The sequence below is a fragment of the Triplophysa dalaica genome, chromosome 6 (genome assembly GCF_015846415.1).
Source record: "Triplophysa dalaica isolate WHDGS20190420 chromosome 6, ASM1584641v1, whole genome shotgun sequence".
NCBI classification, from domain to species: domain Eukaryota; kingdom Metazoa; phylum Chordata; class Actinopteri; order Cypriniformes; family Nemacheilidae; genus Triplophysa; species Triplophysa dalaica.
The window spans coordinates 5184197-5199335 of NC_079547.1; the positions used below are offsets into that span (position 1 = coordinate 5184197).

General features: G+C 38.0%; 1 protein-coding gene across 1 annotated transcript; it reads left to right on the forward strand.

Annotated features, from left to right (window-relative positions):
- The first annotated feature begins 3192 nt into the window (after positions 1 to 3192).
- On the forward strand, positions 3193 to 14116 carry txnrd3 (thioredoxin reductase 3). The gene is made up of 16 exons (XM_056750173.1): positions 3193 to 3510; positions 4806 to 4866; positions 5805 to 5914; positions 7146 to 7253; positions 7386 to 7458; positions 7536 to 7655; positions 8108 to 8250; positions 8462 to 8577; positions 9000 to 9225; positions 9342 to 9434; positions 10038 to 10114; positions 10794 to 10950; positions 11042 to 11149; positions 11224 to 11319; positions 11776 to 11910; positions 12787 to 14116. The coding sequence occupies exons 1-16, from the start codon at positions 3394 to 3396 to the stop codon at positions 12847 to 12849; spliced, it is 1803 nt and encodes a 600-aa protein (XP_056606151.1). The 5' UTR covers positions 3193 to 3393; the 3' UTR covers positions 12850 to 14116.
- The last annotated feature ends 1023 nt before the right edge of the window (positions 14117 to 15139 follow it).

A 15139-nucleotide genomic window follows, 5' to 3' on the forward strand; every position in this document is an offset into this window, starting at 1 on the left:
ATGTAAAATTCGTCACAGAGCACATTTGGTGGCCTATCTATATAAAGTGTTTATTTTAATTGCTATTTCAGGTAACCTATTCCTTTAAACCCAATAGAAATTAAACCCTCTTTACTGACAGGCGTTTATCGTGAATAAATCACGGCTGAAGGGCATTGTTAGGCATGACGCAAAGCAATTGAAAAAATAAGATAAAGATAAAAAATAATATATATTATTTATAATCATAATAAGGTTATAATCATTCTTCCAAATATCTTCTGTGTTCATCAGCACAAAGAAATATAGGCCTATACAGATTTGGAAGAAGGTGGGTAAATGATGACAGAATTTTCATATTTAGCTGAACTATCCCTTTAACACAGAAGAGCATGAGAATAGACTTCAGGTGTTTTTAAGGGCATCTCCACTTCTTGACTTTAAACAGCAGGTAAATCTGTCAGGCGTCTGTAATTGTGTCTAATGAGATGATCAGACCCATGAAGGGAAGGTGAAGGTTAACCAATCATAGACCTCTATTCCTTTTAAATCCTCATAAGGGAAGCGATCCGTAAGAAAACATGTGACCCCATGAAATCAATGTGGTCCAGAAACCCCCGCTGACTTTCAGGAAAGCAGCCATTGGCTGTGTATTGCATACTACAGCTTATGCTGAATACTGTGCTGTAATGTACTCAACACTGCCTACAATTAATAAACAACAATACTTAAACAAATGATATACATTTCAAATAGTAAAACAAAACCTCACTCATCACTTGATCTCACATCATGACATAAGCATTTATTTTAAGCATCTGTGCATCTTTTTGCATCAAAAGTCAATTTTTTTGACATATTTAAGGAGGTCTGTAGGACTTGCAGATTCACTGAGAATTAGTATTTCAATTCATCTCAATAACATCTGAATGCAATGATGGTGCATTGTTGTATGTTTGTTTATCATCATCATCATCTGAGCTGTCAAGCTGAAGTAAATGATGCCATGAGACCTGTTGACTCTTTCAGCACAAGAAAGAACACAGTATTTCACTATTGACTATATGTAAAAAAAAAACAGGGAGGGGAAAATAAAAGTATATTTCATGATTTTAAAAGCATCCATAACAAATAGGTTCCGAGTGAAACATCACCTATAATATCCTACAATATTTGTGGTTATGCTATATGTTGCCCGCAAAAAAACATTATTTAGTTATTCTTTCCACTCATACATTGACATACTCGAAGAAGCAGAAAAGTGTTCTTTAAAGAGCCAGGCTGTGTGTGTGAGAGGTCAATGGTTGTCTGGAGTCATGTTAGCGTGAACAGGATAATGCGGCAAATCTGACAGTGTTTGAGAATTCATGTGTTGTGCTTCAATTCATTTCATCCTGATTGAGTTAAAGTGCTTGTGAAACACAGGCTGTCAGTCTCCACTAGAGCAAGACAACTGATGTCTGAGACACTTCCCACATCTCCCACACAAACTCTGACGATTAACATTCAAATCACCCACAACCGACTCACAGGCACTGAAACACAAGTGAAGCGACTCTGATTGATCGAGACACAAATCACATATTAAATGAGCTGTTACTACGGTTTCGTCGAAGAGGAGAGAAAACGTTTTCATCAGCCTAAACACATCGAGAGGTATTGATCTTCCAAATGAGATAACAAGGTTTTATTTAAGAATTTTCTCTGATTCTTGAGTCCTGTCACAACACAGACTGTAAGATTCAACAATAAAAGTTTATGCATCGAGGAATTATTAATGAATTAATGATATGCTCAAGGTCTTTGTGCCAATTATTCTTTTCTTTGTGTGTGTGTCTGTGTGTGTGCCTGCGTGTGTGCATGCATGTGTGTGAATAAAGAGACGCAGATAAATAACAGCATTCCTGTACAGTGACAGCTGTGTTTGTGTTCGACCTGCTGAGCTCCTCTTCTTCACACATCAAATATGAACATCTGAGAGACTCACATCAAGACTCAGCAGAAAGAATTGAACAAGGATGAGAGATGCATGTTTAATTGGAGACATTATACATGCATGTTTAATGACAAAAGAGATGGAGATGTGCCCTCTATTTTATTTATTGGAATGCTTGACTTTGTCACCGCGGTAGCAAATTGTGTACAATATTTTTCAATAGACACCAGGGCCCAATTGTTCACAATGGTTCAGGTGTAATTTGGATTTCTGCTGTCAGATTGGGTCGAATCTTTATAATGGGTTGTTCAAACTAAGAAACAGACTTTGAAATCAGATAACATAATCCACACTTTGTTTTGTAATTTAGTATATGTTGTTCTTTTACACGTTTTAGTGAAACAATATTCTGATTCTAGCAGAAGGGTGGATTCAAGATGGATATCTGGAATAAAACTTTAAAATGGTCAATTTGGCACATGATTTGTTTAATTGGTAAAGTGATTAAGTAGAAATTAGGCAATCTATTTACTACAAAAATAAATATTTGTTATCTCAGATGTCTATATAAAAATGTAATGCATTTAATTGAACTGTTATTTATCACTGTATATGCAATCAGTCATTAGAGATGAACCAATAGATTTTAGACTATTCTACACGCTGATACTTAAATTACTTATTTGATGCGTAATTCCATTTGAAGCAAAAAATATTCATATTTAATGCACTGGCGCCCTCTTGTGTCTATTGTTACATCCTACAAAAAAACACAATGCAACTTTTAAAAAGATTAAACAAAGCGTTAATTAAATTTTATTTGTTTTAGTTTTAACTTGTGGGTTTCTTGCATTTCCAATCAGATTATCTAAATTGAGACAACCGACTAGGCGTTAATGTATTTTTGGACACCAGATGGCGGTGATGTACATTATAAAAACACATTAAGGGTTCTTAAAAATCGCCCGGTGGTCTTTCTTTAATGCCTTTTTGAGTTTTCTATCCATTTGTGTATACGTGGAAAATATCTTTAACATAATGAAGTATTTTAATAAATTGTCAAGTCCATTGACTCATAACCAAATGTTTGAATAAACTGCTTAAGGATTTTTAACTCATTAAAATGTCTTAAAAGATCATTTAAAATTAGTTTTACTAAACCGTTTATGTACCTTGATTTACAAATTGCAATACCAATAAAATACACACATTTGGATTATGTCCAATGTGATAATGAGGTTTTTCAGTCAGGCGCGCGCAGGTCAGGCTGACGGGGGTCTTATGTAAGAAGTGAGCGCGCGGCGGAGCGTCATTTACCGGCGGCACGGGATAGACGATGATTAAAATCTTCAAATTCTCGTTTGTCACGTCAGTTTTTTACATCACACCATGAGTTTAGGGTTTCGCGTTATTCAGAATCTTTGACTCAGAAAGTGGAAGAGCGCAGAATATAGATCAGCGATCAGCTAACGATCATCATGCCTCCCGTTGATAATGACCCGGGTCGCGAGCAGATCCGAGCCCGGATTAAAGAACTGATCGACTCCAGTCCGGTGCTGGTGTTCAGCAAGAGTTTCTGCCCGTTTTGTGTTAAGGTAAGTGAGCATTAAAGGGTGTTGAGAAAATGACGTGACGGATATAACGTAGCGACATGTCCCATAACGTTGTAAAACTTAACGTTAGTCCTGTTGACTACAAAGTTGACGTTACTTTAGTTTAAAATGTAACGTTTTATTGTATGTGCAGGGAATAGTGTGGTAAGATTAAGCAAAATACTGAAATGTAGCTTCTCTTAAATTATTGAGAGGTGCTTGTTCGATATTTTGTGTCTGTGTGCAGGTTGGCCACATTTTTAACAGTTAACGTTAGAAGTTGTCAAATATAGAGAAATCTGTTTAAATACGTTTTAAATGCTCATCTGTACTAAAGGTGACGTTAAGGGTAGAAACAATGGGTGTCTTAACCAATATAGTTAGTGGGAAAAGTGTGTACTCGTTATTAAGATTTTTTTCTTCCCACCAGTCTACTGTCCCGCCTTGAGTTACATCAATCTTATTTAGTTAATAAGCTTTATGTATGAGGATTAAGATTAGGGTGCAGTACTTAAATTAGTTTAATTTCATATAAATTTTAGGAATGCCATCTCCATCTGTCTATCTGTACAGAAGATTCTAACTAGTCATACTCAGAAGGACATTAAAAGAAAATATGCTCATACTGTACATGCTTAAAAAGCCAGATTGGTAGAGCGTTGTGTAAGCAAAGGAACTTTATTCAAATGTAACATACTGTTAAATCCTTTGTCTTAAATGCACCGTGAATCCCTCTGGATAAAAGTGAACGTTGTGTAAAAAGTTAAATGTATTGTCACTCCAGTGACTGTTTTAAAAACAATGTTAATAGTCCAGTGTATGAAATTGAGGCATCTAGTGGCGAGGTTGCGAATTGCAACCAATGGCTCACTCCACGTCTCCCTTTCAAAGCACTATAGCGGTGTTCTGTCGAATTGTCCTACCTTGTCAGATTTCCTACCGCAGCGCAAAAATGTATTTAATCTAAACCACATCGACAAAATATACAGTTAGGATGATTTTACAGTACGTTACGTTTAGGGCTACTGTAGAAACAACATGGTGAATTCCATGCAAGGGGGTATGGTGTATGTAGATATAAATAGCTCAATCTAAGGCAATAAAAACATATTCCTTCAATAGAATTACATGATGGGGTTTATTTACCCCCCCCCTTAAAGTGACTTAGTTGTTGCATATGAAGACAATGAAAGACCGTAGATTGACATAATGTTTATTCGATGAAGTTACCATATATTGTCATTGTCAAAATGGATATACTGCTTAAAAACTAACATGCAGAGTTTCTTTCATTTCAGGTGAAGGAACTCTTTAAAGAGCTGAATGTGAAATGTAAGGCCCTAGAGCTCGACCTGATGGGTAAGATCCCAGGACCTGTCAATCATTTACATGTCATATCAAATATCAGTTTCCATATCAAATATGCAAATCAATTTAGTCTAATTTATTTTCAAAACTAAGATCAAGTACATACAGGAAGTGCCACAACATAATACAGACATTTCTATTGTTCACACTACAATATTTTTGTTATGACAATGTGGTTAAAAAACTAAACTTGTTTCACTTGGAGTTTATTGTTCTTAACGTATATGTTGCGCATTATCTCTAAATGTTTTTTTTGTTAAATATGCAAGTAGATTGGATTGCATGGCAAAAAGGTTTTTCCTGATGCTTAAAATTGCTTATGTTAGATTAAGCAATTTTTCTGGATGTCTTTGACTATTTCCACCTTAGCAGGCGAGCTGGTTGAAGTTACGTAATGTGAGAGGCTGACTCTGTTCATTCATAGATGATCTGAAATATGTCCTGTGGTCTCTGAGCGTTGTGCTGAGCTCTAAAGTTAATGTTTAAAGCAGTAAAACCAGCAGTGTGTTTGCTGTGACCTGCTGAGTCACACTCACTCCTGAGTTACTAAAGTCTCATCTTCGTCCTGCAGACCGAATCACCTCCCACCCCTTCCCCCCTAATGTGACCCTGATAATTCCCCGATTCAAATTCTTGGAGAAATTCATTTAGAACGTTTTTAATTAAATCTAATTAAAATATTATATTTAAAATATTAAATGATCATTTTTTCACTTTAAAGACATTATGACTATATAGTGGATATTCAAGTCATAGCTGATTATCTTTTGTTCTGTCCGTGCAGTCGGAGCCAAACATTAGTTTCAGCAGCAGGCCTGCTGTGTCTGATCCAGATCTGATTAAATTATCCATCCTGGAGAGCAGCCCATGTGGTGTAGATGTGTAACATGAGCAGTATGATAATTGATCGCATCTGATCTGTGTTTCAGAGAATGGAACTTACTACCAGGACCTGCTGCATGAGATGACGGGGCAGAAAACGGTCCCCAACGTTTTCATCAATAAGAAACACATCGGGGGCTGCGATAACACACTGAAGGTACTGATTTATCTTCGTGTTTTCCAGTCGCCTGTCACTATATCCCGACTTGTTGAGGCTTCATAAAGCACATCCATCCATCCATCCATCATTAAAGTGATCCAAAAGACTACAGTTGATCAGTAGAGCAAAATAAAAGTGTTTGTGTGAGCTAATTTTGTAACATTGAAACACATGAGCATGCTGATAACTTCAGGTCTCATTGGTTGTTGTATCTTGTGACTAGTTGTCTCGTAGCAAAATATCACATGACATCAAATATGAATCGATTGTTGTATTGCTTTTGCTAAATTGTCTCTAAGGGTTAAGTTTTATTACATTACAAGCATTATTTTGCTTGGAGTAAATATTACAATGTCCATAAAATTACATTTTATGCCAAGTGTAAAGTTGCCGTGTGTGAATGTATGCAATCTGCAAAGTTGTAAAGCCGAAAGTGAACGAATAACAAAGTTATTGACTTGTGGAAAAATGGAGTCGACTCTGAATCAAGCGAACGAGTCGTCTGTTGTTATAATTTCAGTTCCGGGTCAGATTTGCGTCACTCCGTGTAAAGCTTATTATTAAAAATATGTGGTCCACCATAGAAAGCAAGTCATGGTTATCATAATTTATGAGAGAATTTTCAGATTCGGGCAAACTACTCCTATTTAACTAAAAGATGAAACTTTAATTATTTCAATTGGAATATTGCAAAAGACACTGTTACAACTTAAATCACAAGCTTTAATGTAGATGGTCATATGCTGACATTTCAGCTCAATTTCTTTTTGAAATGTTATTCATTCTGATTCATCACAATACATTTCTGTCATTTGTTTCTATGGGTTTATGATGGGCAAAGTCTGAAGTCTGGGATTTTGCAAGGACTTCAGAAATGTCTTGATAACCCACAAGCCAATGAAAAACTTGTAACAAACACCCTCTCCATACATGCTGACAAAGAGGGACTTCATTACAGATAAAGTCTTAAATATGAAAAATCACCCCAGATAACCCAGATTTTTTTCTGAAACTTAATTTACACAACTGCTGAGCTAGTTCAGGTTATTCAAATAATAAATCTCTCATCATTTACTCGTCCTCCTGCCGTCTAAACCATCTGCTGTTTTTCTGTCTTTGGAACCTCATTTAATAGACCTGAATATTCACGAGCGCCTCTTCACGGTTGCTCTTATCAGCGATGCGTATATGCCTTTTGCTAATGATTGTCTGGTTGTCGTGGTAACAGGCACACAAAGATGGCGTCCTTCAGCAGCTGTTGGGTGAAGGGAGTGAGGTGTACGACTATGACCTCATCGTGATCGGAGGAGGTTCTGGTGGTCTGGCATCCTCAAAGGTCAGGATGTCACATGTGACTCCAAGATATCTGACTTTTCATCAACACAAATGTAGTTGTAGACCAATATACCGGCCAGGTTTGGGGATGTTGAACATATAATCTTGACATTTCCTGTTGCTCCCCCAACAGGAAGCAGCTATTTTAGGGAAGAAGGTCATGGTTTTGGATTATGTCGTTCCTACACCAAAGGGCACAACCTGGGGTAATGAAAGATTCGTAGATGTAAACCATGTTTACATACTCATGTTGCCATACTAAGGTGTAACGGTGTGTTTGTAGGTCTGGGAGGCACGTGTGTAAACGTAGGGTGTATCCCTAAAAAACTCATGCATCAAACGGCCCTGCTGGGTACAGCCATGCAGGATGCCCGCAAGTTCGGCTGGGAGTTTAGCGAGGAAGGTGAGTCATTCTCCATGCACGTATGTCTGCGTGTGGTACAAAAAACATCATGATATCTGTGGATTGTGGACAAGAGTTAAACCAAAACAAGAATTATATGTTGAAGGATTGCATTTCTGATTTCTGATAAATTTAAAGAACTTGCAACAGGATATGTCCAGAAGAGTTGTGTTGTAATATTGTGATTTCTAATCTGAAGTCATTTGGTTGTAAGAGGAAACAAGTCATGGAGAACATAAATGGTCTTGATGATGAAATGCCCTCTAGGTTTTCCAACGTGAGAAACAATTTGAACCGGTTTTGTGAATTGTTAGAGTGCTCATGAATCAGACATGTATCAAAAACGTTTTGTTGTCGATGAAAACACCTTACACACAAGAGCCAATGAGCACAATGATATTGTTTCTTTAAGGTTTTTTCATTATTCTTAATACAATCCCCTTTTATTCTAGTGACCCACAACTGGGATACAATGAAAACCGCAGTCAATAACTACATCGGTTCATTGAACTGGGGCTACAGGGTTTCCCTCAGAGACAAGAATGTCAATTATGTCAACTCGTACGCTGAGTTTGTAGAGCCACACAAGATCAAGGCAAGTGTGTTTTGACCCTAAATCCAATGTCCTGGTTAAATGAAAAATCTATACTGTATAATAAAACTCCTATTGATACAACAAAGTTATGATCTGTGACTATAGTAGGTTGCTTAGCAACACTCTGTCACAGGATACATGTCATTTAATGAAATCTCATTTTATTTGTTATTTTAGTGTGTGTGACTAATCTTCCGTTTACTCTTATTAGGCGACAAACAAGCGCGGTAAGGAGATGTTCTACACCGCCTCTAAGTTTATCCTGGCGACGGGAGAAAGACCTCGTTACCTTGGCATCCCCGGAGATAAAGAGTACTGCATCACCAGGTGAGCTGATCTTCATAAACCTTCTCCAGAGAGACGTTTTAACTGAGCCGCACCTCAGGGGACTGATCAAGACTGATAGATTTAAAACCCGTCCAGTAATTATACACCCCAAACAACGGCTTTGTAGCAGAAGGAAATCTGAAACTTCTTTATTGAAATTATGCTGTCGTGAGCACAAAGTGTGTTTGTGTGTGTGTGTGTGTGTGTGTGTGTGTGTATTTCTCAAACATTTGTCATTTATCAGAAGAGGAAGTAGACCGCAGGTATTTGGCAAGATCCCAGTGTCTGATTTATTACAATCTTTATGCTGATTAAACAAACATTTGTCTGCTTTTTAAAAGAGGAAATAAGTCTCTCTATCTTGTATCTTCAGGCATTCATGATCTTGTATTTTCTCTCTCACGTGTGCCCCGCTCTTGCAGTGATGACCTGTTTTCATTGCCCTACTGTCCTGGGAAGACTTTAGTGATCGGAGCGTCTTATGTCGCTCTGGAGTGTGGAGGCTTTCTGGCAGGTTTGGGGCTGGACGTGACTGTCATGGTTCGTTCCATTCTGCTCAGAGGCTTCGACCAGGACATGGCCAACCGCGCTGGTGACCACATGGAGACGCACGGGGTCAAATTCATCAGGGAATTTGTTCCTGTCAAGGTGTGTGTTGTGAATTATACTTGTTAGCCGCTGTCTGATGTGGCAGGAGTTATGACATTATGAGGATCAGGTTCTGGTCATAAAACAAGGCAGTGATTCTGTCGATTGTCTCTCAGATAGAGGAGCTTGAAGCTGGAACGCCGGGCCGACTGAAGGTGACATCCAAATCTACAAAGAGTGATGAAATCATTGAGGGGGAATACAACACTGTAAGTGTCATATGATCTTGAATAGAAGTTAACTGTTTGTTGGTGGTCTACTACCTTTAGAATGCTTAAGGTAAAGATGGGATAAAATATATGGAAGCTAAAGATAAAATTGCGTCTTTAATTAGCTTGAGATTCATATTAATCAATACGAGATCTTGGCAAACAATTAGAGTCGGACAGCTGCGCAAAGTCTTCTCCCGCTCATCCCAAAGATTCTCAATGGGGTTAAGGTCTGGACTGAGGTGGAATATGCCTGAGCCATCAGGGAAGAAAAAACTCATTGATGGAATAACCTGGTCATTTAGTAAATTCAGGTAGTCAGCTGACTTCATTCTATAGGCACAAAACATTGCTGAACCTAGACCTCCAATCCAATGGGAGACTCTTACCTATTTGCTTTGTTAGATCAGGTGGTGTCTTTTTTTGGGACGGGCGGTGTATTTGTTTAATATTTGAAATTGGTCATAAATATTCTGTTAGTTGTAAATATTAGCCTTATTACTGTGTGCAGCATTGGTCCGATTCTTTAGTCTCATTTCTTATTACTCAAACTGCAACATAATAAAATAATGATGCTGATCTTAAACTGAAACTCTATCTCAGGTGTTGATCGCAGTCGGTCGTGATGCCTGCACGGGAAAGATTGGACTAGACAAAGCTGGAGTTCAAGTCAACCCAAAGTATGTCTCCACCCTCTATCTACTGTCTTATATTTACCTTAAGTTCTTTTTTTGTTGTCATGTCTCATAGTTGCTCACCCATTCATTCGCATGGTAACATGGGAGGAGCTGGTCTAGCCTGAGAGGGGCGGAGGCTGAAGTGTCACAGTGAATCAGCAGTTTTCCAACTAAACTCCAGCATTTCACCAGAAGACTCATTAAGTGCATTTTTATAGTGTACTGAGTAAGAGAGCTGGAATAATTTGGGCAAATTATATCCATTTAGAAAAAGATTAGATTTAATTCAAATATAAAAATCTTCAAATTGAGAGGCTCCTGTGTATTATTATAGTTTGAATGTGTCTGCATGTTAGAGATTAGAGCAGAAAAGAAGCTTTACAGACATTCAAAGAGTCATATGATTCCTTATGACCTCTACACAAATGCTTGTAGAGATTAGTGACTTCTGTTTCCTTCACATGAATGAATCCCCTTCTTGCTCATGTTTTCAGACTTGAGTAAATTCAGTTGAAGCTCTTTAACAGGTTGTTGCATCATGTTTCTTCATTTGTATCTGTACTAGGGTTGTCGCTCATTTTTCAGAGCTGACTGTTAGTGAAAGTAAATCAAATTTCCTGCATATGCATGTTTAAACTCAACTGTGTTGGACACCATTCTGAGCAGTGTTTTTTTTGCCCAGGAACGGGAAGATTCCAGTAAATGATGAAGAACAGACGAACGTTCCTCACATCTACGCCATCGGTGACATCCTAGAGGGGAAGTGGGAGCTGACGCCTGTGGCCATTCAGGCAGGAAAACTCCTAGCTCGGCGGCTCTTCGCTGGCTCTTCTTTGAAGGTCCGACATGGTCTTTTACAACCATTAGATTGAAACAGTCTTAACTTTGTTTTATATAATTTTGTTGTTCTCGCCCGTTATTCACTGACAGTGTGACTATGTGAACGTCCCCACCACCGTCTTCACTCCTATGGAGTACGGCAGCTGCGGTTATGCTGAGGAGAAAGCCGTGGAGATCTATGGGCAGGAGAACCTTGAGGTGCGTCATCGGACTGGAAATGTTAATTGCACAGATAATGAGGGAGTTTTAATGATGTTTGTTTGTATATGTAGGTCTATCACAGTTTGTTCTGGCCGCTGGAGTTCACCGTTGCTGGCCGGGACAACAACAGGTGCTATGCCAAGATCCTTTGCAATAAACTCGACAACGTAAGACCAACAACCTCTGTCCTCTCAAAACTCCCATATGTTAACAATATCACTTGAAAGTCTCGATAGAATAAGATAAAAATATCTGAGCAAATACCCAAATATGAAAATCTGTCATTTACTCGGCCTCAGGTTGTTTCAAAACTGGATGAATCTATTTGTTCTGTTGAACACAAAATACGAAATTTTGAAGAATGTGGGAAAGCAAACAGTTTGGTGCTTCGTAAACTACCATAGTAGTTTTTAGTAGTGAGTGGTGCCACAGAAATGTTTGGTTACAAACATTATTCAAGATATCTACCTTTCTGTTCAGAAGAACAAGGAAATTTATACAGGTTTTGTGAGTAAATGATGACATGATTTTTTAGGTGAACTATCCCTTTAAGATTTCCTCATAACTGTTTTTATGTATCATGTAGACAGATCACATACATATTTGTTTTTTTCTGGTTTTAGGAGCGTGTGATTGGCTTTCATTATCTGGGTCCTAATGCTGGAGAGGTCACGCAGGGATTCGGAGCTGCCATGAAATGTGGGATTACCAAAGATCAACTGGAAAACACCATCGGCATACACCCCACCTGTGCTGAGGTGCGCTTACTTTTGCCAGCTTCGGTCTACATTTACTTGTGCATTTTTTTCTAAAGGAACAGTTCACCCCAAAGTTGTCATTTACAGCCATGAGGTTTGTTTTCAAACTTTTGTTGGAAGGCCCCATTTGAGTGCATCGCTTTGCGGCCCCCTAAATAATGACTTATAATCTTAAACTTGACCAAAAACCTATTCAGTTATACATCAATTATTTTGGTTGGTGGTCTTATTTTTCTTTTTGATTGCATAAAATGTATGATCAATTTCTATATTTCATAAAATGCAACAAAATCTGTGGCCCCCTGGAACGTTCTTGGAGCCCCCAATTTGAAAACCACTGGTTTAAATATGAGAATCATTTTTTTGGGTGAACTGTTCCTTTACACTAAAACTTAATATAAATATTAGTAATATGAAGTGGTGCACAGAATGACATATTTTTGTATGCAAAAAATAGCATTGTAGTCCTTCCGGCTCCATCGCCCTAAAGTCTGTTGTTTATGTGATTGTGGTTAAATGCCTTAAATAAGGTCTGTTGTTTACAAACCTCGAACAATTTTTTTTAATTCTGACATTAAAACCCGCTCGTTATTTTTAAAGCTTTATCGTGCCTTAAAAACGGCGGGTGCTAACCAGTTGATAAAAGCGACTACATCTTTACTCACCAGGGAACGTTTCTCGAGACTTTGTGTTTGTGCCGTTGATATCGAGAGAGGTCCCGTAGTGTAGTCTGTTGTATTTAGACCTTCAAAATTGCAAATATTGTGTTAATTTGTCAATATATTAACTTCTGGGTTGGTCTACAAAAATGTGTCATCCCTGCACCACTCAATTAAGGCATCATTATTAAGTTTTTTCTATGTTTTGTTTCTCCAGATCTTCACCACCATGGAGGTGACCAAAAACTCAGGTGGTGACATCACTCAGTCGGGCTGCTGAGGTTAAACCCTGCTCGTTTAACAGGCTGTCAGTTACTAGTTTAAACCAGTTCATACTGGTGATCTTCCCTTTCCACTTGGCAAACATCAAGTCTCCTAGTTATCTTTCTGAGAATCTCAGGTCATCAACATACATCAGAAAGGCAGATTAATGTGATCTTTCACTCAGAAGAACATGTGCTGCTCTGCTCCTCGATGTCTGTCGTGTCTCTGTGGTTTGCCTTTGCGCTCAACCATTTAAAAACCACCTCAATCTTTTTCCGCCTGTGGCGGAAGGGTTTTAGTGATTGGCTGATTAAAGGATGTAATTGTTGAGACACGGTGGCCACTCAGGGGCGGGGCTTCACCTGCTGTTGAGACGAGTGGTGTGGTGAGGAGCTAATGATTGACAGTCTGTTAGACAGCGGGGTTACTCTGCTCAAATTTATCATCAAAGTCAGAAATGCACCAGCGTGTGTCTGTGATTTACTATCTTCCTTCACATGTACAAAGTTATACGCACATAACCGAACACTCGTGGTGCTCTGTGACGTTTTAGCCCATAACCCATGTAAGTGGTGGGCTAGGACTGATGTTTTTCTGTACTTTGATTTGACACGCATTTACATAAATATACACGCTCTGGACTGTTGCAGACGGCTGCATGATGCTTTAGCTTTGGCCTTCAAACACAGGACCGCGGCATAACTTGCTTTCATTTAGTTTCTTTGGTTGTAGAAGTATATTGTTTTCTATGTTTAATAGGTTAGATCACGTGTTTGCCATAAGTTGCTTAAGAAGCACATACACTTCACTCTTGAATTGTAGGAAGCGGAATTCTACGTCCCCCTATTTTTCAACTTAGTGCTTGAGGAACTGAGCGCAAACCAAATGGTGCACATTTCTCAAATTATTTAAACCAATAGCCTGTCCCTGTTTGGATTAGCAAACTACATTTGTACGTTTGTGATGCTTATCGAAGCACTTAGAAATATCAGAAATGTCCCTATTTTTATACCTACTTCTTCATCAATTGATGTTTTTGATCTAAAGTTTCATGAGTAAAACTTTCATGCACGTTGTTTCTTTTCGTATAACTTTTGCTGTTTGATTTCTGGATCATGTCTCAAGTCATTTTACTCCTGTTTGGCTTTGAGTTTTATGGGTAAGAGTTATATCCATCACACCTGTTGAATGTATAAACATTAGACACAACTCTGTTTGACTTTACATTGATAAACTCTAATAAAACTACAGTATGTACTTAAACAAGTGTACACAAAATTGAATTCTGATTTTAGATGTTTTTATTTAATAAACATTCTGCATTAAACTGTGATTTAAATTCACCGCAGACCGGTGATTGATATAAATCCTCAGTCCTCTCCAGCTCGTTTGATTAGTCTATAAATAGTCGCATATGCATTGGGTTATAAAACACTTCATTCAATTCCTAGACAGTAACAAAGCAACACACACACACCTGCTCCTGTGAAGTGCAGGCGTATTTATCCGAGACAAAGAACATGAAACGCTTCATTTTCATCGGTTTCATTCAGTGAGTTAATAATCACAGGCCTATAGATCAAACAGACCCGAGCAGATCTGCTCAAGTGCTTGTGTTTCTAAAGGATGTTACGGATGTCATCATGATTGAGTTTATACAACTGAAGCAGTTGATCATACTGTGATAGTTTTGAATCTTAGTAACGTAAGGATGTGCTGAAAATATAATTAATAGTGTTTACGTAAAATCTAGTATTTTAATTTGAAATGGAGAAAAAAACTGTTTTTCAACTCCTCCTAAACGAATGCAAGTCATTTCCCGTGTTTGAAATACCAAATTCCTTCTACAAAGGCTTATAAAAACCTAAAAAAGCGTTAGAGCACCTGCTGGTCAACAGCGGTATTACATTAAATATTTGTTACGTTAATTGCTTCCATTGTTTACCTCATTTGTAAGTCGCTTTGGATAAAAGCGTCTGCTAAACGTAAATGTGAATAAATCTCTGGAATGTATCTCACTGGCCTGGCATAGGAATATGAGAAATTTACAGTATGTAATTGCATGAGATGTAAACAAACAGATCAAATATTATGTTGTAATAATTTAGCCAGTCACCAGCGTTTGTCCATTTACTAAGAGATTTAATGACTCATTTAATATAAATGTATTTTCTGCTAACCTATACTAGTGCGCATGTCTATACATAAGAGAGTTAATTTCGTGATATCATTCTTACCTACATACGTGCTTCTTTGGAAACCTCATACTCATGCGTGATCAAAACACAACATCACCGTGAGTTGAC

Coding starts and splice junctions, on each gene's coding strand:
- txnrd3 (XM_056750173.1), top strand. CDS start 3,394: ATGCCTCCCGTTGATAATGACCCGGGTCGCGAGCAGATCCGAGCCCGG. Junction 5,915..7,145: donor GCTGCGATAACACACTGAAG/GTACTGATTTAT, acceptor TCGTGGTAACAG/GCACACAAAGATGGCGTCCT. Junction 7,459..7,535: donor ACCAAAGGGCACAACCTGGG/GTAATGAAAGAT, acceptor GTGTGTTTGTAG/GTCTGGGAGGCACGTGTGTA.